The sequence below is a fragment of the Eumetopias jubatus genome, unplaced genomic scaffold (genome assembly GCF_037043125.1).
Source record: "Eumetopias jubatus isolate StellerSeaLion01/CBP00866 unplaced genomic scaffold, mEumJub1_p1.0 scaffold_12, whole genome shotgun sequence".
Lineage (NCBI taxonomy): Eukaryota > Metazoa > Chordata > Mammalia > Carnivora > Otariidae > Eumetopias > Eumetopias jubatus.
Genome location: NW_028274818.1, coordinates 100937255 through 100963834, shown reverse-complemented (window position 1 = coordinate 100963834; position 26580 = coordinate 100937255). Strand labels below are relative to the sequence as shown.

The window sequence follows — 26580 nt, the reverse complement described above, 5'->3', positions numbered from 1 at the left end:
TGGACCCCAGGGGGCTGGGCGGCCGTGGGCCAGTGGGCCTATTGGAATGGCTTCTCCTCTTTGGCGTGACAGAGGGTGGGAACCTGAGGTCCAGCTGGGCCAGTCCACCTGCCCAGGGGCACCCAGCCTCGGGCTGGAGCTCAGGTTTGCTGACTGCCCGTCTGAGGTGCCTTTCCAAGCACCCCACTCAAAACCGACGAAGTTGGAAGATTCCGAGGTCCTCAGGACCACCGTGGTTTAGAATGGGGGGTGTGTGTCCCTGTGCGTGTGCTTTTTCTGCTGACATGTGTGCATGGTAAATGATGCAGAGTTCTATGCCCCGGACAGGAGGAGCTCCCCTGCCCCCTCCTCGGGTCCTTCATATGTCCTTTTTCTGCATGTGTGCATATGCGTGTGGCTACAATTTTGCACAGAGATTTTGCACAGACTATTTGTCCAAACCACAGACAGGTCGAGTACAGGTTGTCCCTCCCTCCCTTACCCGGTGCCTTGGACATCTCTAGAGTGCTGGGACAGTTGGCATGTCCTTGATCATATCTGGGGGGTGTTGCCGGTTATTCACAGTTGAAAACGGGGGCACAGTGAGCCAGGTGCGGGGGGCTCATTCGGGGTAAATAGCCCAGCCCCCAACACCTGGGTGGAGTATCTGGTGCGTTCCCCACGTTTGGAATTTGGGACTCCAAAGCAGACGGGTCACAGCCCCCCAGGAGCGGCCCCGGCCCAACAGAAGCCCCTCCTTAGTGGGGCTGAGGATACCTGGATCCGTTGGACGGCGGGGGGCGGGTCCTCTCCTGCCCGGGCTCCAGATGGACCTTGACTCCTTGTTGCTACTCCCAGGACGAGGGCACATGGCCGGCTCACGGCGGGGACAGACTCCCTGGCCAGGTCTCCCCCCTCATGTCCCTCCAGGCCACCTTGTAACCTTAATTAGTGCTCCAGGTGTGACACTTGGGTGGTTCCCTTCCCCTGGGACTGACCATTACCTGACCCCTTGTCACAGGTCCCTGCCCAGGAAAACTCCCTGGTGGCCCTGCGGGTCCCACCAGACTCCTCTCTCGCTGACTGCCCCCCCCCTTCATCTGGAAATGGCAAAAATGCAGTGGATTAGCAGGACCTTCCAGAAGCTGGCTGTGAGATGGGGCTCTGCTTGCTTGCCTGGGAGGAAATCGAGGCACACCAACATGGGGTGGGAGGTGGGACAGTGACAGTGCAGGAGTGTCACCAGGTCCGTTACCGCTGCGGACAGCTGAGCCAGGGGACATGAGAGCCACGTAAACCACACGCCCTAGGTCGGCAGCCGGGTAGGGAGGAAGCTGAGATAGTGATCCTCCAATGGCCCTACGCCGTTGCCTGAGAGATGTTTCCAGGCAGTTCTGCTTCTCCCAGCTTGCTGGGCCCAGCATCCACTGCCCACAGTGAGCCCATTTCCCTGAGGAAGGTCGAGGCCTGCTCCCAGGGCTGGCCCTCAACCTTTTCAAGTCGGCTGAGCATAGATGCAACCCTCCAGAACCTTCCAGCGCCTTCCACGCTGAGCCCCAAGCCTCAGGCTTGTCTGGTGATCCCAGGTGCAGGCTCACCTTTCCCTCCAGCCTGAGCGAATTTGGACTCTTGGCAGCTCTCCTGGGACCAGCCCCCTTCCTTCCAGCTCACCATTCCCACCTGGGGACAGGGGACCGTGCCCTGGTCTCCCTTGTCCCCACGTGCTCCCTCCAAGAGCCGGCAGGAGAGCAGACGGGCGCTGGCCAGGAGTCCGGCAGAACCTGGGCCCCACCAGTTCGGCCGCTCTCCAGCTCGGCTGCACATCGTGGGCCGACACAGGCCCTTGGAGGCTTAGTCCGGCATGTGAAAGCACCTGGCGCCACAGCGCCTGCGAGCTTCCCAAATTACAGCCTCCTTCCACTTGTTAAAAGTACTGACCAGCCCTTGATGCCTTCCTGGCTCCAGCCCTGGTAATGAAGGGGTGCTGCAGAGGGAGGCCCCGCAGCATGGCTGTCCCCAGCCCTGCACCCCAGTCCCGGTGTCCGCGTGCACCTACTTCCTTCCTCCCCCAGCCAGAACCTCAGTTTGCCACCGTCCCCCACGCTGCTTCTGCTCCCTCCCCGCCTGTGCCCCTCTCCCCTACTGCCTTTCCTAGACTCTCCTCTTCAGCCCAGGTGCTCCCCTCCTCTCCACACCCCCAGGCCAGCAGGGCCCCCCACCGCCATACAGCTTCTGCACTCCCCAGCTGACGCGCCACCTCCTGGCTGTCTGGGGACAAGACGGTCTGTTGCTGTGAGCTTAGGCGAGGATCAGTGCCATCTCATCAGAGAGCCCCGTGGACCACCTGACCTGGGGTAGCTCCACGCCCCCCCACCCGCCCTCCCCTTACCCAACCACCTTTCTTCACGGCATCCCTGCTCACTGGCGCTCTGTGTTCGAGCTGGTGTCACAGCAGGAGGACAGGGCCTTGTCTTGTCCCCGCGTGTCCTAGTGCCTAGAGCAGAACCTAGCACACGGAAAGAAGGACCGACCGACGTGGGTCTGGTCTCCAGACGGTGCGAACCGAATGTGCTCCAACACCTGGCTCTGAACTTGGCCTTTTTTTGTTTGTTTGTTTAAGATTTTATTTATTTATTTATTTGAGAGAGAGAGAGAGAAAACATGAGAGGGGGGAGGGTCAGAGGGAAAAGCAGACTCCCCGCTGAGCAGGGAGCCCGATGTGGGACTCGATCCCGGGACTCCAGGATCATGACCTGAGCCGAAGGCAGTCGCTTAACCAGCTGAGCCACCCAGGCGCCCGTGAACTTGGCCTTCTTGTGTGAAGACGAGAGTGGGTTGCCTGTACAGGATCGAGGTCCCTGATCCCATCCGGGGGGTCAGCATGCTCTGCTCCAGAGTCAGCCTGCTGCACCCCCCCTTGTCTGGCCTGACGTTCCTGGGGAGATGGTGCTTGTGGCTTCCTGGCACCCTCTCTTCTCTTTCAGAGAAAGGCCCCAGCGAGGACCCGCGGCCCGAGGAGAGGCCCGTAGAGGGTGAGGCGCTGTCCACCTCCCACCTTTCAGCCCATCACCCCATCTCCCCTCCCCTCCCCCGCCCTTCCTCTCCCTATTGTCTCTGGTTCTCTCCACCCCATCTCTCCCCAACACCCCATTTGGAGGCGGGAGTCCTGGGAGGAGGTTTACAGACCTATCTTCTAGAACTAGGAGGTACCTGATCAGAGGTACAAGCAGCTCTTTCTGGTAAGGGAAATGCAGAGCATTCTCAGTCTTTGTTTTTATACATAGCCTGCTTCTTTCACAAAGGTTTTAAGTCTGGAGTCTGAGCACGTAGTATTGAGGGCGGGAAGCACAAAATTGGCTTTGTGTCCAACAGACCTGCTCATTCTCAGGAACGCCGCTCATTCCCTTCCTGCTGAGTGAGAGTTGTGCAGGACGAGAGATCAAAGTGGGGATGGGTCTGTTTCCTCTTGGGAGTATCTGCCCCCGGAATGGAATGTGAGAGGGTGTGTGAGGAGAGAAGGGACCTCGCCCTAAACCCAGCCTGACCTGGGGTGGGGGTAGAAAAGTCCACTGCCACCTGGTGGCAGCGTACTCAATTTGCCGGCTTACCACTCACCCACTAGCTAAGTCACTTCCCGAGCTGGTCTAGAATGACACACGCTTCGAAAGATCTGTGGTCATTCTTAGGCTGCAAAATCTTCCAAATCTTCATTCAGGCCCGGTGATACCTTAGACCTGATTTTAGAAGCAGACATATTAAGTTCAGGAATTGCAGACCTGTCTGGGGGTGCCATTTCTGAGAAAATAGGTTAGCTGCTACCACCACGCCCCCGGCCTTCCCCCATTCCAAGGTCCCAACGCAGGGTCATTCTTGGTGCCGGCAGAGCTGGGACATGAGCTGAGAAGCGGGGTGCTGCTGCCTCTGGGGAGGCCCAGCAGGCTGCCTTTTGCCTTCCAGACAGCCACGGTGACGTGATCCGGCCCCTGCGGAAGCAGGTGGAGCTTCTCTTCAACACGCGATACGGTGAGCCAGGAGCCGGCCAGGGCCCCGGGCAGCTCGCCCTCCCCTCTAGCTGCCCTGCTTGCAGAGGGACGTGGGGCCCCCGCTGCTCCCTGCTCTTGCACGAGGCAGGAAGGGGACGGAGGGGCCAGGGCCCACTGGGAAGGGGATGGGGACACCCAAGGAACCCCCCCCGCCCCGCAATGTGGCCCCTGTTGCCTTCTCCATCACCTGCCCGCTCCCGGTCGGCCTCGGCCTCAGGTTGGAGAGCCCGCTCTGCCCACCGCCGGAATCGCTCCTCCATCCTCACGGACACCCTCATTCGGGGTCCTCGGGAAGACACACGCACAGCAAGACCTTTCCTACTCGAGAGTCCGGGAAAGAGGATGGGGCAGGGGCCAGGAGGCAGGGGAGGCTGTTCTTTTATTAGGCCCCAGTGGTTTGCCGGGCACTGCCCAGGGGCTTCATGCCAAGTTCTCCCATCTCACAAAACCCCTGTGTCCTTGTACGCATTTGACAGACGAGGAGACATGAGGCTTGGGCAAATGATATGGCTTGTCCGAGTGTGAGTGGCAGTGCCCAGCCTGGGCCTCCAACCTGTCCCATTCCCAAGGCGTGGGGTTGGGCCACGCAGAGTTTGGGAGTTATGTATGGATAACGGGGGGCTCTCTGGAAGTCCTTTCTGGCAGCCCAGGGATAAGCGGGCTTGGGTGGAGCCAAAACCAGGTCTCACCAACCATCGGTGGTTTCTTGTGCACTGCCTGGCTACGAGGGTTTGGGGGTCCCACTGACTCCGGTTCGCATCCCCCAGCTCTGGGCTCCGCCACCTGAGTCCTGTCCCCCTCTGAGCTCCTGGTCTCTTACCTGCAGACTGGGGTCACGGTACCCACCTCTCAGGACGGTTGGGGGGTCAACTAAGCACTGACTCTCAAGAGAGCCCTGGCACATGCACCCCCCCCCCCCGGCCCTGCACAGACGCGGGAGGCTAGAGCCGGGGCTCGTGCCCTTATAGCCCTGGATGGCCCTACAGCAGCCATGTCTCTGCAGCCAAGGCCATTGGCATCTCGGAGCCCGTCAAGGTGCCCTACTCCAAGTTCCTGATGTACCCTGAGGAGCTGTTTGTGGTGGGGCTGCCTGAAGGCATCTCCCTCCGCAGGCCCAACTGCTTCGGGATCGCCAAGCTCCGGAAGATCCTGGAGGCCAGCAACAGCATCCAGTTTGTCATCAAGAGGTAAGGCTTGGCCGTGTCCGCAGGGGGCCCCTCCAGGGTGGCCCGGCGCCTGGGAGTGGTGCCAGAGTGCCATCTTCGTCTTCAGATCAGGGCAGACTTTTTTGTTGTTTGGACACAGTGGGGCGTTAGATAAGGTTTGGCCACAGTTGGGCAGGCGGGAGGTTGCCCAGACCCTGCCCGGGCCTGCCAGACCCGAAGCAACCCGCCTGTTTGTCTCCATGTGCAGTGGGAATCTGCCCGCCGGCTTCCTTTCCTGGACCGTTCTGCACATTCTCTGGGCGTGTGTTGGTATCCTGGGTCGGGGGCATCAGGGCGCTGCTGAGGGCAGTGGCCCGTTGTCCCAGGGTTGGAAAATATGGGGGTGGCGGGTCCTTTCTGTTTCCCTGGGCATCTCGTTTTTGTCTTCGAGGGCCCGGTGGAGCTCCGCATATCCCCGCCCATGAGCCCAGCTCAGACATACAGTCCCTGTGGAAAAGATGGAGGGAGGCAGCTATTGATTTGAGGCTGGGGTAGGGGGGGGTCTGGGGTGACCTGTTTGTTGCTACTGTGTGATACTATTATGTCGATTGAGGCTTGGTTTGCTTGAAAGTGACAAAGAGGAGAGTCCTAAGGGTTTGCTCCCCCTAGGGGAGTAGATGGCCCCCAAATTGGGAGATTCATGGCATCCTTCATGGCAGGTGATGGGGCGTGGGGCAGGGTGCTCTCCCACGGTGGCCTGGTTTGCACCAGGAGGAACGAGGAGGGGGGGTACTCCAAGAGACACAAATAATGCACATGTGGTTCCTTCCTTCGGCAAATACATCTGAGTGCCAACTGCGGGCCAGGCTGTGAGAAGCAGCGCATGCCGAGGTCTGCCCTCGAGTTGGCCAGTCTCATTGACTAAAACTACCATCTAATGTCAGGTAGAGATAAACGCTAGGACCTAGGGTCTGGGGGCAGAGAGGGGCAGGAGGAATCTATCTAAGGAAGCGAGGCATGCCGATATCTGGTGGGAGAGAGTTCAGGCAGAGGGAAGAGCAGGTGCAAAGGCCCCGGGGCAGGGGCATGCTTGCGCGTTTGAAGACCAGTGACACGCCGGTGTGGCCGCACACAGTGAGCGAGAGAAGGGTGGTAAAGCCTAGGAGGGAGCAGGGGCCGGATCATGCATGGTCCTGGCCTGGCTTAAAGAGTTCGGGTTTTATTTTACATTGAATGAAAACTCACTGGAAGATTCCGAGGAGAATATGACATGATCTGGTCTTTATTCTACCTCACATTAGCTGTGAGGTAGAAAGGGACCTGGGGGCTGTGGGCAGGGGCGGAAGCAGGGACCAGCAAGAAGGCTTTGCTCTGGCCCCGGACACAGGGTGGTGGCAGGTGGAAAACGGGACTCACCCCCTGCTCAGGGGAGAGGATGGGGTGGAGACAGGATGTCGGGAGCTAAATGTCCTGAATGTCCTGATTCAGGAGGGACGTGCCACAGGGCGGCCGCCTGCCACATCCATCCTCCAGACGGAGAACCAGAAGCACTTGGGCAGCTCAGCGGGAGGAGCCAAGTTCACGGCACATCCTCACAAGCTGACCTTTCTCATTGTTCAGTGCAGACACAGCTTCTCAGTCTCCTGTGCTCACGAGCATTTTCTCACGCCGCTTCATACTTAGAAAGGGAGGTGGGTTACCCTGGTGGCTCTCTGTCAGACTTGAGAGACCAGCTCCTGGGTCTGAGTCCGGACCGGCCGCTCCTCCCCGTGACCTTGGGCAGCTTGCTCCAGGGTGTTAAACAGGAAGCACCGTACCACTTCCCAGAGTGGCAGTGGAAGTCGAGGCTCAGCGAAGGGCTGGCACACTCAGTACTCGATCGAGATGGGTTTGGTTTTTTTTTTTCCCTCCTAACGTCAGGTTTATTGGAGTTTAATGACATAGAGCAAAATTCACCGTTTTTAGGTGTATACCCCTTTGAACTTTGGCAAGCTCATATGTCATATAACCACCACCACCATCAAGATACGGGACAGTCCTATCACCCCGAAACCTTCCCTTGTGTCCCTTTGTGGGCCACCCTAGCCCTTGGCGACCGCCGACGTATCTTCTGTCATCGTTTTGCCTTTTCCAGAACATCCTACAAGTACAGTGATTCGGTGGCTGCCTTTTGAGTTGGCTCCTTTCACTTAGCTTTTGAGATTCATTCATGTGGTTGCCTGGATTTGGATTTCGTGTCTTTAAAAATATATCCGTTTTAAAAAGTAAGTTTAACTGATTCCAGTTTCCTGAAAGCCAAGCAAAGAATAGGACTCACGTAGGAGAGCGTGATGAGCTTTGCCGGGCGCAGCATTCGGGGGTGGCCTCGCTGGGTGATTCTGAGAGATTGAGCCCTTAGTATATTTATTTTGTCGTTTCTCATTTTTAAAATCGGCAGAACAAAATAAAATAAAAATCAGAAAATACTGTTGGGTATATGAAGCATAAAAGAGCCACTTGTCATTGATCTTACTTTAGAGAAGGGTGCCTTTGGGGGGCAGTGATGTAAATGTTCTGGAATCAGGTAGAAGTACAGCTGTATCAATGATTTCACGAACACACTAAAAACCACGGATTGGCGTACTTTTTTTTTTTTTTTAAGATTTTTATTTTATTTATTTATTTATTTATTTGAGAGAGAGAGGGAGAATGAGAGATAGAGAACACGAGAGGAAAGAGGGTCAGAGGGAGAAGCAGACTCCCTCCTGAGCAGGGAGCCCGATGCGGGACTCGATCCCGGGTCTCCAGGATCATGACCTGAGCCGAAGGCAGTCGCCTAACCAACTGAGCCACCCAGGCGCCCGGATTGGCGTACTTTGAAAGTGAATTTTATGGCATGTAAGTTCCATCTCAATAGAGCATCGATATTTATCTTCTGTATATTTGTGTGTATGTGCATATTGGTCTGCTGGAGTTGCCATAACATAACATCACAGATGGGTGGGGGGCAGCTGACACAGCAGAAATTTATTTCTCATCGTTCTGGAGGCTGCAAGTCCAAGGTCAAGGTGCTGGCAGGTTTGGTTTCTCCCGAGGCCTGTCATCTTCACTGTGCCTCCAAGTCGCCTTTTCTCCGTGTGCACACATCCCTGGTGTCTCTTTCCATGTGACCTAATCTCTTCTTATAAGGGCACCAGGCAGGGGATGAGGGCCCCCCATGATGTCCTCATTGAAATTTAACCACCTCTTTAAAGACCCCTTCTTCAAATACAGTCACATTCCAAGGTACTGCAGGGGGGTCAGGGCTTTGAAATTTGAAGGGGACACAGTTCAGGCCATAAAAACAGAGAGTTGACCCTTGAACAATATGGGGGTTAGGAGTGCCGACCCCCCCTCTGAGCCCCTGTGTATAACTTTTGACTCTCCAAAAACCTAGCTACTTAGATCTGAAACAAATGTAACATTATCACTATAAGCAGATAAGGGGCGCCTGGGTGGCTCAGTTGGTTAAGCATCTGCCTTTGGTTCAGGTCGTGATCTCGGGGTCCTGGGATCGAGCCCCGTGCCAGGCTACACGCTTGACAGGTCATCTACTTGAGATTCTCCCTCTCCCTCTGCCCCTCCCCGCTAAAATAAATAAATAAATCTTTAAGAAAGAAAAAAAAACCCATAACTACTAATAGCCTACTGTTGACCAAAAGCCTTACCAATAACATAAACAGGTGATTACCATGTATTTTATGTTATATATATAATATGCCGCATTATTACAATAAAGTAAGCTAGAAAAATGAAAACATAAAGAGAAAATATAAAGAGGAGAAAACGAATTTACAGTACTGTATCGAAGAAAACGTGCATATAAGTGGACCCGTGCAGTTCAAACCCGTGTTGTTCAAGGGTTAGCTGCGTGTTTATATATATGAGAAACCACCTGCAGGAGACATCACTCACCGATTGCCACTCTTTCTGCTTGCACCTGACCTCCACCTCCTTCTAAACATATTCTTCTATACCTTCTTCTGGGCAGAGGGTCCCTTGCTTTCATCCAATTCTCCAAGGTTAAGAAACCCTTTGGAAATTGAAAATCATGGGTGGATTCACACAGACAGGAGACCGCTACCCACGGAAGTCAAGGTGGAAGGTTCTGGTTCATGTAGTGCTACAGGGCGTTCTGATACTGACCACCCGGCATTAGCAGACCCTAGCTGCAAGTTCAGGGGTCCCTAGGCCACCTACACTTCTGAGCAAATGGCTCAAAGTCCAGGGCTCCCCATGGCTCCCCGGGGCTCAGTAATTGGCTAGAAAACCTCACAGAACTCAGGAAAGTGCTGCATTACAATTACAGTTTTATATCAAGGATACTAATCAAGACCAGCCAAATAGACACAAAAGCTAAGGTCCCCATGATATCAGGACATGTCACCCTCCAGCACCGAGCTTCAGTGCCCACGATTTTTACTGGGATTCGTGCTTGACTGGGTCATGGGCTGTGTGATTGAGCTCCATCTGCAGCCCCCTCCCCTCCCTAGAAATCAGGGGGGTGGGCGGGTATCAGGTGGCTCGAAGCCCCAGTCCTCTGATCATAGGGTCCGTCTTCCAGAATCCTCGGTCATCTCGTTAGCATAAACTCAGGTGTGATCCCAGCGTCCCACCAGGAATAAGAACTCAGATATTCCTGTCCCTTGAGAAATACCAAAGATGAGAGGTTACCTTCCAGGACCCAGGACAAGGGCCAAACTCTTTATTATACAGCACTGACTCTGAATGCCCTGTTTTCACTACAGATCTGTCCAGCTGGAGCAGCCTGTCTGCTTAGGAGAGGGAGGCATGGTCTGGAGTGTGTGGCAAGCTGGGGGCCTCGGGGAGGTCAGGCGGCCAGTGGATGAGGACTTGGTGCCTCTCTGGCAGCAGGACCTGGGTATCCGGAGAGGTGGCCAGGTGAGGGGGCACGGGCCTTGATGGACCCCTGCCCCTTCCCGCTGTGTGGCTTTGGGCCCCTTACTCACCTTCTCAGTGCTTGTCTCCTCATCCTGTAAATGAGGCGGTGGAAACAGTACCCGCCTCCAGCATGCAGAGAGGGCTCCACGACATCTGGGAAGGGCTTTGTGGGGTCTCGAGATACAGACGTGAGTGCAAAGCGGGGGTTGGTCCCCAAGGCCCTGACTCCGAGTGCCCACGGCAGCTCTCAGATGTCCCCCAGAAACCCCAGACTTTCCCTGCCCCTCCGAGATCTTGCCACATGGTCAGCCCCAGCTGCTTCTCTGTGCTTCAGACTGGCCCCGTGGGAAGCGTCCCGGAACCGAGTGATGGTGTCCCCTCCGTTTGGTCTGGGTCGGGCCACCCTCCCTCTGGGCTGGATCCTCAGAGCCCAGCACAGCCCCCCGATCTCGGGTGTGGGTCTGCAGGACAGGTGCAGGGGCTTGGGGGGGCGGGGGGGAAGGGACGGGGACCCCAGACCTGGGCTGTCCAGAGCTGGGAGGGCCTGTTGCTCAGCTGTGTAGACGGAGGCTCTGGTGCAGAATGAGGCTGTACAAGGAGGGCCAGAGGGGCCTCAGTAACTGCCCTGCTGTGGTGTTTTCCAGGCCCGAGCTGCTCACCGAGGGAGTCAAAGAGCCCATCACGGACAGCCAAGGTACCCCGCGCAGGGTCACGGGCTGAGGCGCTAGCCGGGTGCGGGAGGGGTCCCGGCTCTGTGCCCCCATCCCTCATCCTTCCTCTGGCCTGGTCCCACCTCCCCTAGCATCCCCCACCACCCTCCCCATCAGGTTCCCCGCCCCCCAAAGATACCACCTCCGTCCCGGGGTCCAGGAGCTGGCTGCTCACCCTGGCTTCTCTCCCCCCCTCCCCCGCCCCCAGAGAGGGATTCCGGGGACCCTCTTGTGGACGAGAGCCTGAAGAGACAGGGTTTCCAAGGTAAGGTTGCAGCTCAGGATGGGGTCAGCTGTCCCAGTGCCATGACCTTGACCTGGCTTGGTTGACCAGGCTGTGGGTGGGAGGGGCTGGCCCCCGACGTCAGGGCCTGGGGGTCTGTGTGAGGCTGGCTGTCAGGTGGGGCAGGAAGAAGAGGCTCCATAAGGGTGTGGGGGGCAGCAGGGTGCAGGAGCCGGCCCTCTCCATATCAGGCAGTCAGCTGTCTTCTCAATGCCTGAAGCCAAAGGGGGACGAGGGCCCTGAGGGCCGGGGGGTTCTGTGGTGGAGACCTGTGGCTGGGCCAGGAAGGGCCGAGAGGCAGTGAGCAGGGAGAAAGCTGGATGGAAGGTAGGAGAAGCTTGAACCACTGCAAGCGGCTTGGCAGGCAGGAGAGCCAGAAGCAGGAAGTCCCACATGCGTGTGGGGACAGCTCCAGGGTGTGGCCATGAGTCCCCGAGGCCGGGTTGTTCCCCAGGTGGCCCCTGGCTGGTCCCTGTGGCTCTGAGGGGAGAGAGAGAGAGAGAGGTCAGCGAGACCAGCGACAGGAGGGGCCAGCCCAGGGAGTAGGGCGTCCAGAGATAGGACCCAGATCCCGGAGGGGGGCTGCTCCCTGCCCCATTTCTCTCTCTCTCTCTCTCTCTCTCTCTCTCTCTCTCTCTCTCTCTCTCTGTCTCCTGCCGGGCAGCCGGAACTGGCTACAATGAGGTGTCCTCACAGCGCTTAACCCACCCATGGCTCCTCATGCACAGCCTCACAGCAGATGGGGGTCCTCACCACGCCCCCCACCCCCAGCCGCCTAGAGGTCCACTCCCTCCCTCCCTCCCTCACCTTTCTCTCTCCCCAGGCAGTGCCAGGCTGCAGTCTCTCGGGGTCAGGGGCCCATCCGGGGTCCCCACGGCATGGGCTGGCACGTGGACTCCTTTACCGACGCCCCCCCGGCTGAGGGACTGACCAGGGGTGGCCCTCCGCACCGGCCCCACCAAAGCCCCAGAACCTGCTCCCCCTCATGGGGCCTCTCACTGCCTGGGCTGATTGACTGCTTGGGCGGTTTTCAAATGTCAACAATTAATTTCCCACTCATGGTTGTTGTCACAACCGCGTGGGTCCTTCCGGAAAAACACACATCTCTGCCTGGATGTTCCTTCTGAAGGACTCTGAGGGCCCCACTCTGAGGATCTGATAATTGCCAGAGAAGGAGCTCCCCATCATTAGAAAATCATATTCCTCAAAAGTCCCCAAGTGCCTTTTAATTTAACAGCCCCAATCCATAATTGTTTTTCACTTTGCAGAAAATTATGACGCTAGACTCTCGCGCATCGACATCGCCAACACGCTGAGGGAGCAAGTCCAGGATCTGTTCAATAAGAAATACGGTGAGCCCCGGGGTGCCCAGGAGGGAGGGCAGCCCGGCCGCCATGGGAAGTGAGGCGGGAGCTTCCTACTCGTAGCCGTGGTCATTTCCGGGAAAACCACTCCCTCACGTTCGGACATTTCTTGAGCACCTACTATGTGCCAGGCGCTGGGGATAAAGCACTGAAGGAAAAAGAGAGCCTGCCTTCTTGGGCCCTGTAGACCAGCGAGGTGAGACAGAGATTCAGTAACTACACCAAATCCAGTAACGAAAGGGCCCCGTTCCACGATTTTGCAGGAAAAGAGCAAGCTGCTCAAGAGAGAATAACTTGGATTGGGAGCCAGGGAGGCCTCTTTAAACAAAGAACTGAAGGGTGGGTAAGGAGTTCATCTCTCAGAGAAGGAAGGGCAGGCCAGCTGAGGCAAGAGCACGTGCAAAGGCCCTGAGGCTTGTCCTAGGAACGGACAGGAAGCTGAAGTGGGGAAGTGGGGCTGGAGGGGAGGGGCCCTGGAGAGGTGGCCGGGACACAGACCCCGTCACCTAGGGCCTTCGAAGGAACCGTGGTCTCGCTTTTGTCTTTTGTTGGGAGGACTCGAGGGACAGAAGGCACTCTGTAGTTTTAAAGTATCTTCCTGGCTGCCCACGGGGGAGGTGAACGGGTGCGAGAGGGCAGGGCTGTGCGATCAGCTCGGAACCACACAACCTGTAGTGATGACAGGCTGGCTGGGCCCTGGCAGGGATGCTGGAGGAAGGTGGATGGAATGGAGCTGAGCTGCAGAGGTAGAGTCGGGAGGTGCCGAGTTGGTGGGGAGCAGGGAGGCGGGGGGAGGGGGGGAGGCATCCCGTAGAATCTGGCTTGAAGAAAACAAGCTCGTGCGGTTAAGGTGCTTTATGGCCTCAAGTAACAAAAACAAACAGGCTCCTGACTCAGTTCCTACAACCACAGACCAGATCAGCCTGCACCGAGCCACCTAAAGTAACAATGGCCTTTATTCTTGTGGTGTCCGTGAGTCAGGAGTCTGGGAGTGGCTCAGGGGGTGGCTCGCCTTCGGAGTCTGTCCTGGGGTTGTAGTCAGAAGGTGGCTGAAGCTGGAGTCACCTTGACAGCTTCTTGCTCCTGTGTGACCCCTGGGCCGGGGACCCAGCCGGCGCTGGAATGGCTGGGCCCCTCAGGCCTCTGTCCCCGTTTCTGTGCCATCTTCCCACGTGGACTCTCCAGTGTAGCGACGCCACGGTGGCTGGATTTGCCAGCCAGGTGGACGCCGTCGCCTTTTGTGTCCCAGCCTCAGAGCCTCTGCCATACTCTGTTGGTCGAGGTAATTACGAAGTCCTGCCCAGGTTCCAGGGGAGGGGACACAGGCCCCCAGTTCTCTGTGAGGGAGTGTCGACGTGACGCTAAGAGGAGTGTGTGGGGTGGGAGGAATGTTGGTGCAGCTGTCTCTGGATGGTATTAATGGCCACAGCTCACAGCCTGGGAAGTCTAGCAGGAGAGCAGCCTTCAGGATCAACTGGATCCAGCAGTTCAGAGCTAATCCTTGGTGTCTTTCCACCATGTTGGCATCAGTCTCAGGCTGGCTTCCTGCCACAGCGGGTTGAGACATCCCACCTACACCTTGAGTAAGGAAGGAGAGGGCTGGCTCTTCTGAGGCCTTTCTCCAGAGAGCCAGGGGTTTCTTTCCTAGAATTCCCTCCCCTTGTTTCTCATTGGTCCCCACTGAGTCACATGTCCATTCTTCACTCAGTCCCTGTGGCAGGGAAACACCACATGCTCACTGGGTGATGGGGACCTATCACTGTGACAAGGGAGAGAGGGGGGTTGGAGCACACGGGCCCGCAGACAGGCAGACACCCACCCCACACTGTCAGCTAGAGAGAAGGGGCAGCGCCCTCATCAAGGAGGGGTAGCTTGAGGGGGAAAGGATGGGTGCCATCTTGGATGTGTTGAATATGAGGGCTGAGTAGAGATGACCCATAGGCAAGTGGGGATCCAGTCTGCTGTTCAGGAGAAGTGTCTGGATTGGATGTAAAACTTAGGCCAGGGGGGTAGGGGAGCAAAAAAGAGGACCCAGACCAAAGGCTAAGGAGCCCTGGTGTTTAGAGGTCAGGTCCAGGTGGCGGCATGGGGTCACAGATATCAAGGGGGGGGGCTTCAGGGAGGGGAGCATGGTCATCTGTGCCAAACTCTGTCGAGAGAAGGGCAGGTGTCTACTGGATTTGGCTACACGGAGGCCATCGGTCATTGTAGCAAGGGCCGTTTGGGAGGTGAGGATCTCTTCGCCATCGCATATAACCTAGTCAGCAGCATGGTCAGGATAAAGAATTAAAAACAGGCTGCAGATCCGTCAAGACAGAGTCGGTGAGCGGCCACCAGGGCTCGGGGAGGCAGGACGGGGAGAGACTGCACATGGCCACAGGGTTTCTTCCCAGAGTGATGAACGTGTCCTGGAACTAGCTCGTGGTGAGAATTTCACAACCTCACGTGTATACGAAAAAATGCCTGGATTGTACGCTTTAAAATGGTCGGCTTTATGGTACGGAAATTTTATCTCAATGAAAAAAAAAAAAAACCACAAAAACGGGCAGGAACAATGGTCAGGGGTCATAGGAAGCCACTGAGATTCTGTACGTGGGGGATGGAGATGACATATCAGGCTCTGAGTTCCCTAGGAGCCAGAGCAAAAAGGGAAATGAGTCCAGTTATACCAGTCCCAGTATCCTTGAGATAAAAATTAGCTTCTTGCACAGAGAGGGTTCTAACTGTTCTTCCTCGTGCTGAGACGTGCAGAGATTTCTGCATCATGTCTTCATAAAGGGACACCCTGCAACGCAGGGATGACGCTCTCAGTGGGCCCCTTGGAGGGATCGCAGTGAGCTCCTTCCCTCTGTCCAGGAGGGACCCCAAATGTAGTCTGCAGACCACCCTCACCGGGCAGGTCCCGAACCAGAGTGAGGCAGAGCCCTCGGGGGCTGATGGAGGGTCCGGCGTTGTAGGAAAGGGCCAGCCATGCGCACAGGTCCCATCCTCCATGTGGGCCTGCAGATTCTCGGGCCGCGAGGCTGAGGAACCTGAGCCACTACCCTCTCCCCTGTGGCTGAAGCCCCACGTGCCCTGCCCGTTCCTCCACCCCACCCGGACACGCTCAGTACCCCTGCACCACCCACTCCCTAACTCCCAGCCCCCACCGATTGTGCCTTCCCACGGGGCTACATGCCAGCCGCCATACCCCCACCCCCAACGCACACACCTTCCCATCACGCTTGCGCCCTGCGTCCACACACCAGCCCTGCTCTGGCTCCTGATGACCTGTCCTCCATCCCTCCTCCACAGGAGAAGCCCTGGGCATCAAGTACCCCGTCCAGGTCCCCTACAAGCGGATCAAGAGTAACCCCGGCTCAGTGATCATTGAGGGGCTCCCCCCAGGAATCCCATTTCGAAAGCCCTGCACCTTTGGCTCCCAGAACCTGGAGAGGATCCTCGCAGTGGCTGACAAGATCAAGTTCACGGTCACCAGGTGCTCAGGGGAAGGGTGAGGAGGCCAGACCAGCATGGGCAGGGCCCTTGGCCTTGCCTTTGGTCTGGTCCCGCCTTTTCTGCTCTCTGGTGCCATCCTGGGTTCCGGGGGGAGGGGGGGGCATGCAGGAGGGTGACTGCAGGCCGGCCAGGGTGCAGGGAACCCCACGTCAGCCACCGCAGCAGAGGGGTGGCCTTCCCGTCACCTCACTGCCCTCCCATCCCAACCCTTGGGAGAGGCGGTCAGCCCACTTCAGAGGGGAGGACACGGAGACAGGTGATTTGCCCGGGGTCACAGAGCCAGCCAGGGCAGGGCCAGCAGGAGGCCCTGGTCACCCTCCCGCACAGCACACTGCCACGTTGTCACTGTGTCCGGCCCGAGCAGTGGCACCCTGAGCAGCTTGTTCGGATGCCATTCTGAGGCAGCCGGGGTGGGGTGGGCCCCAGACATTGCCGAAGAGCTCCCCGGTCCCCGCTTTGACACTCCTATCTCTCTTTCTCTTTCAGGCCTTTTCAAGGACTCATCCCAAAGCCTGGTAAGAGGCGCTGGCTGTGGGGCGGGGGGTTGCTGCTTGGCGTGGGAGGCCGGCCACCATGCTGGGGGCCAGAGGCCAGAGCCCGGCTTACTGTGGGACGCCAGGCCCTGCCCTTCTGTTCTCCCACCTCCTCTGGGCACCCGTCCCAGGTTGGAGGAGGAAGGCCACACTGGAACCTCAGGCCGAGAAAAGGGGGGCGGGGGGGGCTCGGGTTGACTCGTGTGCTCTACCCGGTCAGGGTTCAGGAGGGCGGGCGCCCGGCCCTCCCCTCCCGATGAAGGGGCCTGGTTGACCTGAGTGCGTGGGTAAGCTCGGTGGCAGGCGGTTCCTAATCGCAGAGGGAAGGGTTTCTGCATCAGGCTCCGCAAACTTGGTGGTGAGATGTGGGTAAGTGCTTCCTCAGCCTCAGATGGCAAGCTGCCTCTCCTGACCTCCATCTCCTCCATGGGCTGTGTCCAGGCCCTCCCAAACCCTGAAGGAGAGGGGTGCCTGGCCGGCCCGTGCCCCATCCCAGGAGATGCTGAGGGAGAGCAGAAACGCAGTGAGGCCATCTGTGTGCTCCCAGCCCCTCCTTCCAGAAGGAAGGGTCCCCATGGGGGCCTGAGCATGCAGCTGCTCGGGGGGCAGGCACAGTCATTAATGAGCTTGGGAAGCAGGAAAGGAAGTCAGTTCTGATACCTGATGTACGCTACTAGGTCAGCGCTTTGCACTATGACCTTTTCCCGTCTCCTTTTTACGGAGGAGGAAACTGAGGCCGAGGGAACATCAGTGACTCCCCCGGATGCCCCATCTCTAGTGAAGGGACTGTTGGCTCCAAAGCCTGGCTTCCCTGCAGGGAAGCCCAGTGATCTGGGTGGTATGTAACACAGAGTGGTTACGTACCTTTGCGGAGGAACACTGCAGGGGCAGAGGGTCGGCCGGCAACCTTCCCGTGGACCCCAGGGCTTCCAGGCCCTTCCTCAGACAAGGGCTTGCCCTCCGGCCCGGGGAGCTCGGCGGCCCACTGGTGCTTAGAGCAGCTTCCTGACGTCTCCAGGCCAGTCTGCCTGTCCACCCACCCCTCGGCCTGTGCTTTGGCTCTTCCGTGTGCAGAGAGAGCCCTGGGAAATGCTTTCTCTGTCCACGTGGTGTGGAAGAGGGTGGCAGGTTGCCTGAAAGAGGAGATGGGAAAGTAGCCCTTGGCCCAGCCCTAAGGGGGGGCCTGCCAACGCCTTTCCAGGCACTGGCATCCCAGGCTGGGTGGTCCCCGGGAGGGCCGGCCGGCCAGCTCCGTGCTTACTCAAGCCACTTGTCACACTGCGCTGGGAAGGTGTCCAGGCTCGCGGGGGCCTCCAGGAGTTCACAAGAGGTCACGGCCTGTCCCCAAGCCCTCCAGCAGACAATCACCAAAGCCTGACACAGGCCAGCTCCCGGGGTCCCCAGGTGAATTGGAGCTGGAGCTCAGGTGTCTGGGGGAGGCGGGACGTTAGCAGATGCCGTAGTCTAGAGGAAGGTGGGCTGAACCAGACGCAGGTGCCCTGGGCATATGGATGGTAGGGGTGGCAGATAATCTGATTTGGGCTGGGGGTCGGTGGCAGCACGTCGGCCGTGGGAAAGCACAGGCTGCTGCTCAGACAGACCTGGGTTCAAATCCCTGTACCGCGCCCCCCCACCTTACTACCCTTGTGACTCTGGGCTCATTATTTATGATCCCCAAGCCTCGCTTGCTCACCTGTGTGATGGAGAAACGCATACCAGCCTCCCGCGGTGATAGGAATTGGATAAACGGTGGGCAGGGACGGGCGGGCTGTGGAGGACTGTTTTTCCCCTGCTGTCCTGGGGGGGCTTCATCCCGACGCTTGGGTGAGACGTTTGTGAATCCTTCAGCCCTGGACCAGCTGTGATGGGAAGTGATCAGCCAGTGGGGGTGGTGGTGATTATTCCTGGGGCTTGGGAAGGCTTCCCAGAGGAAGTGGCATTGAGCCGGGTCTCGGAGATGAGCACAACACTGTGTGGTACTGACGCAGGGCCCAGCCTAAGTGAAGGCACAGACGGAGGGGCCATCAGGGCACGTGGCTGGGACAGGGGTAGGGAGTGAAACCAGCTTGGCCGTGTCATGGCAAAGACACAGGCTTTATCCTGGGCACAGCAGGACCTTCAAGACACTTTCCTAGTTCTTTCGCCCTCTTCCAAAAATACGGAACGGAAACTCAGAAGCGTAAGACGTGTAAAATCGAACCAGATTTCTACCGAAAGCCCGCACTGCATAGTGGGAGAATCTGATCCATTTTCCTCCCCTTTTCCCTGGGCTCGTGTCCAGGTTCCAGAAGGCTTCATAGTGCCGAGGAGTTAGGGTCAGGGTGCCTACCAAGTCTTGAATATCATGTGTCCACGTTGGTACCCGCAAGGCGTCCATGCAGACTTTTGGAGAGATGCCCCTTGCTCCTCCTTGTTGAGGCTTCCCCAGGGCCTGGAACCTTCTAAGAAGCCCATCCGTGTAGCCCCTTCCATACTGCGGAAGGTTTGCGTGTGAGCAGACCAGTGACTGGGGAAGGCCTGGTCAGTGGGGTGGTACAGGGTGGGAGTGTGGTGGGGAGGTGCAGGGGCATGAGGCTTGGGAAGAAGGGGGCCTCCCTGGAAGGGGAGGCCCGTTAAGGATGGCTCTGAGATTTTCTAGGTGGTTTATCGAAGGCTCCCATAGAAGCCTTTGCTAAGAGAACCATCTGAGAAAGTGAATGCTAAAGAAAATTATCCTTTGAAGATAAATCGGTCGTTAAACCTAGGGCTTTCACAATGCTTCCTAGAATCGTGGGCCAGGCCAGAGTGGGGAGAGGGTATGGCCATTCCTGAGCCAGCTTTGTTCTGGGTCAAAAGAGATGATCCCAAGGCCTCTAGTGTTGTCCCAACTGGGTACATCATGTCCGCCCTCAGGGCCTCAGTTTCCCCCCAGGCGCCTGGCTAATGGTGGACTTGGACCAAGTCTCAGAGGACGGTGGGTGGGATTTGGGGGCCTCTGGTCAGGGGACCTGTGGGCCAGTGGCTTGACAGAGGCCTAGGGGGTCGGAATGCTGGCTGGAGGGATCCTGGTGGGGGGACCTGGGGCTGCAGAGGGATGGTGGGGCCAGGCCCTCCACTTGTATCAGCGTGAACTCCAGTCCTGCCTTCAGTGGGCCCAGGCGACCCAGGTGTGACCTCAGGAGCCCTAGTGAGTGAGGCCCAGGAGAGATCCACGCCGTTGGAGCTGCTGTGTTAAAGCAGGGAGGCCAGGCCGGGGGGGGGGGGGCAGGGAGGCAAGTGCCTGGGGACAGCACTAAGAGTCCCTCAGAGTCCCTCAGAGCCCCAGGCATCCTGCTCTCGGGCACAGATGTGCACCAGGGGCCACAGGCCACACTTCCGCAAACACAAGCACAGTGGTCGTGTTTGCTCCGGAGGGGGATCTGGGTGGGCCTGGCACCAACTCAAGGCACTCTCCCCAAACCGAGGGGCCCACAGCCGTGAACACCCAGCCCAGCAATGCAGGCTATTCGGGGTAATGCTGGTTGTGGTGACACAGGAAGGAGAGGCCCTCCGCCCAGGGGGCTGGGGTAGTAACAATCACAGAACATTCTAGTAGGTCATAAAAACCTGAAGGGAAATGCAGATAGGTGCCCACGGTGGAAATTTGGAAAACATAGAAATCTTAAGTGCCCAGATGGCCGTTCGTTTTTAGGATGATACATTTCTTCCAGATTTTCCCCCAAGCTTATTAACTGTACATCTCGCTGTTGTTCTTTCTGTAAATTTACATGCATACACGCTGAAAACATAAGCACTTTCTGATGTTTTTAAGATGCCTTCCGACATTCCCTCATCAGGCTTTTATGACAGTGATGCTACTGGTCCTGTCCCCCAACCATTGGACATTGGACAACTGCCCACACCGTGGACACCTAACCTCTACATCGTGCTTGTGATCTGCCGGTCACGGGGCCTTCCCATAGCAGCACACGGGATCTCCCCCAATAACCAATCTTACAGGAAGAAACTGAGTTTCAGAGAGGTTAAGAAACTGACTGAAGGTCACACAGCTGGTGCCCCGTGCCTCCCCGATCTTTCATCCACGCTGGGTGGCTCTTTGCTGCCCCCTCCTGGCTGCCGGCATCTCTAACATGGGCCCTGCCTCTCTCACCCTTGAGACTCCCAGTTAATCCTTGGGGTTTATGTATATGCACAACAAAAATACATTGTCAGACAAGTGTGCGGCTCTTGATCTCAGGGTTGTGAATTTGAGCCCCACGTTGGGTGTAGAGATTCCTTTAAAAAAAATAATATGTAAGGGCGCCTGCGTGGCTCTCGCGGTTAGGTGTTTGCCTTCGGCTCAGGTCGTGATCTCAGGGTCCTGGGGATCGAGCCCCACGTCGAGCTCGCTGCTCAGCAGGGAGTCTGCTTCTCCCTCTCCTGCTCCTTCCCCCTATTTGTGCTCTCTCTCTCTCTCTCTCTCAAATAGATTTAAAAAATATATATGTATATATTGCCTGCTTTATGGCAAGCAGACTCTAGGAATACAAAATAGACAAAAAAATCTCTACCCTCGTGGAGCTTATTTTCTAGTGAGGGAGATAAATGAGATAAATAAGGACAAAGAGCAATGTATTTAATAGTGACAAATGCCATGGAGACATACAACACAGGACTATCAGAAGGACAATTTCAGATAGGTCAGAAGGAGTTAAGACCTGAAGGAAGTGAGGGTATGAGCCATGTAGAGATCCCAGTCGAAGCATCTAGAGAGGGAGTCAGTGCAAAGGCCCAGAGGCCCTGGACATATTTTGGAAGTAGGGCTAACGGGATTGCTGATGCAGTGAGTGTGGGGTGTGAGCGAAAGATTTTGTCCTGAGCAGCTAGTGGGCGAGAGGGGTCAGGATCTGAGTGTCACCAAATTAGACACCCAAGTGGCCGGGTTGGACAGGCAGATCTTTAAATCAGAGAGAGCATCTTGCTGCACACATGCAGGTGGGGGCCATTCCGCACGTCGCGTGTTTTAGTCCGGAAGCTGGATCACCGTGGGGATGAGTGTGGACAATTCGGAGCGGTCCAAGGATGAGTCCTGGGCCCTCCTGCATTCGGGTGTTGGAGAGATGAGGAGAGACAGGCGGCCAGAAGCCAAGTGAGAGACTTGGAGAGTGGCCACCTGAGCCAGATGCTGCGTGCAAGGTCAAGTATGGGAGACCTGAGACTGGCCTGGCCCATGGGGTTGAGCCACCCCCAGAGGTCATGGGCAGTGGGGTTAGGAGCCGTTCCGGGGAGGGGACTTGAGTGGAGTAGGAGGGAATGAGAGCAGAGAAATGGGTCGCTCCAGGGCCAGGAGAGAGGTGGGGCGGGTCTGCAGGCTGAAACGGGATCAGGAGCGGGTTTTAGAGGTAAGAATAGCCACAGCGTGATTTTAGAGAAATGAGTGATGGGGGTGGGGAGGGGCAAGAGGAGGGAGGGACACGGCCGCCCCCCTCCCCCCAAGAAACAGGATGGGTGCAAGAGGGGAGCTGAGAGCTGGTGCAGGAGCCCCTGCCGACTCCTCCTAGGGGGACAGGGAGGTGATGGGGCGGGGGCTGTGGGTCCCCGTGGGGATGAGAGACTGGTAGAGTCAGGTCCTAGAGGCAAGGGCTAGAAAGATGGAAGGGACAGTCCCGTCCATCCTGATGTGGGCTACCATGGAGGGGCCCCCTCCGTGGATGACCAAGAGATTTAGATGTGGCTGGTCGAGGCATGGAGGACCAAGGGCTTGGAAGGCATGTCTGCCTGCGGGTTGATCCCCAGGAAATGTGACGGGAGCAGTGTGGGTGTCCCAAGCCCCAGGCACCATGAGCTCTGTGTCACCTACCGGCAAAGACCAGCCCTTCTCCCCCTGGAGACCTAGCTCCCTGCCAGGAGGCCACCTGAATCTGGGGCCAGGGAAAGCTCCCCAGCAAGCTGACCTTCCCCAGGTGGAAAAGGGAGCAGGAATTCCAGACTGAGGGGGTGGCACCCACAAAGGCAGAAAGCTGTGTCCATCTCCTGCTGAGCGCCCACACATGCCAGGCCCTGTGTCTCTCACGCGGCCTCATGGAGCCCTTCACAAGCCTGTCGGGTAGATGCCGTGGTCATGCCCATTTCACAGCTGAGCACACTGAGGCTGCAAGAGGCAGCCTGGGTTAGCAGGGGGCCCAAGTCATACCCCGGTCTGTGCTCTTGTGGAGCCTCAGCAGGGAGTGTTGGGTGGTGGGGGAGGAGGGTAGCAAAACAATGAGGCCAGAATTAGAAAAGGCCTGGACCAAAACTCTGCTGGTGACTCAAGCTTTAGCTTGTAGCATTGGAGGTTTTCTTTTTTCAGTCAACAAAATGATAGGATCAGATTTGCATTGTCTTACGATTACCATGGTAACCAGGCTTCCGCCCACCACGGGTGGATTGGAAAAGCAGAACTGGGCCAGTGAGGCCAGGGGAGGGTTGAGGAGGCTGACCCTACGCGGCAGGCGGCAGGACCCAGCAGAGGTGGGTGGTGCTAGGATCTAGAGGTGGCAGCCGTGTGGGAGGGAGGCCCGGCGGAAAGTTCCAGAAGGGTGATGGTGATACCCAGGCCTCAGGCTGGGTCTCCGGGCCCATGAAACATCCAGGGGCCAATAGCATTAGTGGGACCGGATCAGTGCTTTAGCGCAGGGTGGCGATGGGCTGGGCAGGGCCCGTGGGAAGGTGGCAACTGCCGCCACCCCTCAGACCACTGTGCCGCCAGCAGAGCCGGCCCAGGGGGCACACTGACCTCCAAGGGACCTTGCAGGAAAAGAGCCTGTGAAGGAACAGAGGGAGGTGGAGCCCGAGGAAAGGAGGTGGAGGAATTTGCTGGTAAGAAGAGCTGAGAGTGGGGGCCTTTCTGGGAGACACCAGAGGGATCAAGGAAATAACGTTGTAGAACTATTCTCAAATAGCAGTGGCAAAAAAAAAAAAAAAAAAAAAAAGTGCCTTGTTGGGTAGCGAACTCCCCGTCACTGGGGGCATTTGAGTGGAGATTGAGCAGCCACTTCCCAGCAGGAGCCGCCTTTGGCTTGACTGTCACCTGCCTGGAGAAAGGGGACCCTGGCCTTTGAGAACCAGAAAGGGCTCAGAGGGAGGGTCCTCACCCACTCATCAGTTCCCAGTGCCTTCAGCTCCCTCCTGGGCAAACGCAGGTGCCCCGGGACCCAGGCCCTTGTTCTCTGTTCTGATTCCCCCCGCCCCAACCCCCACCCCAGCGGTGCAGCCCTCCCTGCCAGCTCCTGGGGACTCTCCGATGAGCAGCCAGAAGCCAAGAAGCAGGCCCCTCTCCTCCCCACTCCCCACCCCAGAGCAGGGGCTCCGGGTCCCAGAGACAGAGCAGAGCTGCCGACTTCCTGTGTGACTCCAGCAAGTCAGGTTTGCCTGCCTGGGCCTCGGTTTCCCTCCTTGTAAAGCGGGAAGGTCCCACGCCGGTGCCGTCCTGCGGCTCACGGCCAGGGCAGGGAGGGGAGGACTGGGTGGCCCGTCGCGCGCGCGGGAGGTGGCGAGGTGGTGAGGTGGCGAGGCCGGCCAGGCGGAGCGTGGAGGGCCTGGAAGGCCTGGCTTTGCAGCGTGGACTAGACCCTGCAGACCCGGCCTTGGCAAGCTCTTCCGCTGACGTCCCCCGCGGCCGGAGCCCCAGCACCCCTGCAGTTCCCAGGGGGGCACCCCCCCCACGCTCTATCTCGGAAGTCCCCACACGGTCTGCTCCCGAAACTCTGCACTTAAGATTAATTTTGACTGAAGGAACCGTGTTCAGTTACGTTCTGCCGAGGAAAAGAAATCGTCCCACTTGACCCGCGTCACGTCCCCAGCATCACACCCCCAGCTCGGCCCGACGCCCCACATGAGAAGCTCAGCTGTGGGGTGGGCAAAGGGCCTCTCAGGCAGAGGGCTGAGGTCCTGTTTGCAGTGGGGAGGGTGGGGGGCACTGCCAGGTCTCTCTGTGGGGCCTCCTGTCACTCAGCAGGTGCTATGCCGAGTGGGCTTCCTGGAGGAGGGGGCCGGCATGGGGCTGCTCTCAGCACAGAATGAGAGGGGAGGGGGCGGCAGTGGTGAGTCCCCCTCGGCCCCCTCAGGAACTGATGCCACCACTTCTGAGCTGTGTGACCGGGGATAAGTGAACCTCCAGTCTCTAGACTCCTCCAGGTCACGCGGAGCGGGGACACCTCCGCGGTCCCCCTGCCCTCCTCCCTTCAGCCGCCCCGAGGGTCGTTTCCTCCTCCCGGTGTGGTCACACACACGCACCTGCTCCTCTGGCCCCGGCCCCCCCCCATCTGTGGGCCCTCCCCACCCCCTCTCCACCCTTCCAGCCCTGTCCCGCTCTTGAGAGCTCAAAATAAAGCCGTCCTTTCTCGAGTTTCTAAAGATATCCCCGTTCCAGCGCCAGCCACATGTTTCTCCACTTAATTATCTCTGCTTTTCTTTGTTAATTAGGCTCCAGTAACAGTGTCCCTGCTGCCTTCCCAGGAAATGCTGTGGCATCTGCAGGGCGGGGCCCGGAGGCCTTTGTGGGCAGATGCCCGTTTGGGCTGCCAGGCCCTGCGCCGTTGGCCCGCTGCCTCCTTTCTTCCAGGGAGAGGCTGAACAATGTCGTGTTGGGAGGCCCCTACCTTGTCCTGTCCCATGGGGACCCAGCTGGGTCCCCACAGCCCCATCCCGCCCCTAGGTTGGGTTAGCGGTCCCCAACCCTGTCCTCCCTGAGCCCTGCCGGTTGGGGAGGGGGACCCCGTGGTTCCTAGAGCTGGGGGGCTCTTCAGAAGGGAGCAGCGGGGGGGGGGGGGCGGCTTCAGACTCTGCAACATTCCAGAAAACCACACCGAAACTGGTTCCCCAGCTCACAGGAACAACCAACACCTTTATTTGGGCTGGATTGAGATCGGCTCGAAGGGTCACCAGGCCCGGCATGTGGAACAGAAGTTCTCTCTGGCCGAGAAATGCATCTCTGAGCCGGGGGCTTGGGGGCTAAGTGTGGTTCAGCGCGTGGGGTTGACTGGGTGGACTCCATCTTTCCAACGTGCTAGGGAGGGGTCTGGGACAAAAGAAGCCTTGTGGTGGGAGTGGAGAGTAGGGGGCAGGCAGCCCTGTCCTTCTGAAGCTCATAGCAGGCCCGGGGAGCGGGACATTCCCCTCCGGGAGCTCAGGCGCCGCGTACTTCCGGGGCGTCTGTGGAGCCAGGCACTGGGCCGGGTGCTGGGCTTTTGCTCAACACCAGTTAAAAAAAAAAAAAAAAACAATCCTGTCTCATGGCGCTGACCTTGTGGTGTGGATGCAGAGAAGCACGCACAAAGTGTAAAAGTGTGTCAGATGTGTGCTCGGGAGAAGCAGGGAAGCGGATGGGGGAGGTTGGGGTTATTTTTAGGGGGTTGCAACATGAGCTAGGTGGTGGCCAGGGAGGGCCTTTGGAGAGCCAGGGGGCTAGGGAACAGCAGTGCAGGCAGAGAGAACGAATGCAAAGGCCCTGGGGTCACCTGCCAGGGGTGTCGGAGGAAGCATGTGGGAGAAGTGGTGGGAGATGAGGTGGAAATGGGGAGAGAGGGCAGATTGTGTGAGGCTGGATGAGAACGTTGACTTTTGGGGCGCCTGGGTGGCACAGTCAGTTAAGCGTCTGACTCTTAATTTTGGCTCAGGTCATGATCTCAGGGTCCTGGGATCGAGCGGTGGGTGCTCCTCAGCAGGACCCAGGCCCCCCCCTGCACGCTCCGTGAAGTGGGGGAGCCCCAAGCTCACAGCATGTGCTCTGTGCAACTGAGGAGGTGCCCGGTGTGGTCTCTGGGGGTGGGATTACAGGAAAAGTCACCCTAGCAGAGGGTCTCGGTCGCCAGGGGAAGGAGGAGCGGTTTGCCCCACGGACAACACAAGAGTCCTCAGCAGGTTTTAAGCAAAGGAATGATGGGGTCCCCTAGGTTCTTTAGAACAATCGACACGACTTGCGGAGCAGAGAATGGTCTTGGGGAGGCCAAGCGGGAAGTTCTTGCCGCAGTGAGAGGAGCCGTTCTGAGGCCTAACTGGCCATGGGCTGGGCCTGCCAGAAGTTTCTCTGGGAAAATGGCCCATCGTGGTGACCACTCACATTTGTGGATGAGGGGGACACATGGGGTTGGCACGGGTTTCCTGTGGC

General features: G+C 57.9%; 1 protein-coding gene across 4 annotated transcripts in view; it reads left to right on the top strand.

Moving 5' to 3' along the window:
- The window catches only part of GTF2IRD1 (GTF2I repeat domain containing 1), a 69045-nt gene that overhangs the window by 27019 nt on the left and 15446 nt on the right, over nt 1–26580 (top strand). For 3 of the 4 annotated variants that reach the window (XM_028110102.2, XM_088017145.1, XM_028110100.1), the window contains 8 exons: nt 2964–3011; nt 3937–4002; nt 5026–5209; nt 10732–10781; nt 11006–11062; nt 12349–12432; nt 15739–15922; nt 16429–16457. In XM_028110102.2, coding sequence (XP_027965903.1) covers nt 2964–3011; nt 3937–4002; nt 5026–5209; nt 10732–10781; nt 11006–11062; nt 12349–12432; nt 15739–15922; nt 16429–16457 — 702 coding nt within the window. Of the gene's footprint in view, nt 1–2963; nt 3012–3936; nt 4003–5025; nt 5210–10731; nt 10782–10960; nt 11063–12348; nt 12433–15738; nt 15923–16428; nt 16458–26580 lie in introns of all 4 variants that reach the window. The other variant, XM_028110101.2, reaches the window with a different exon arrangement.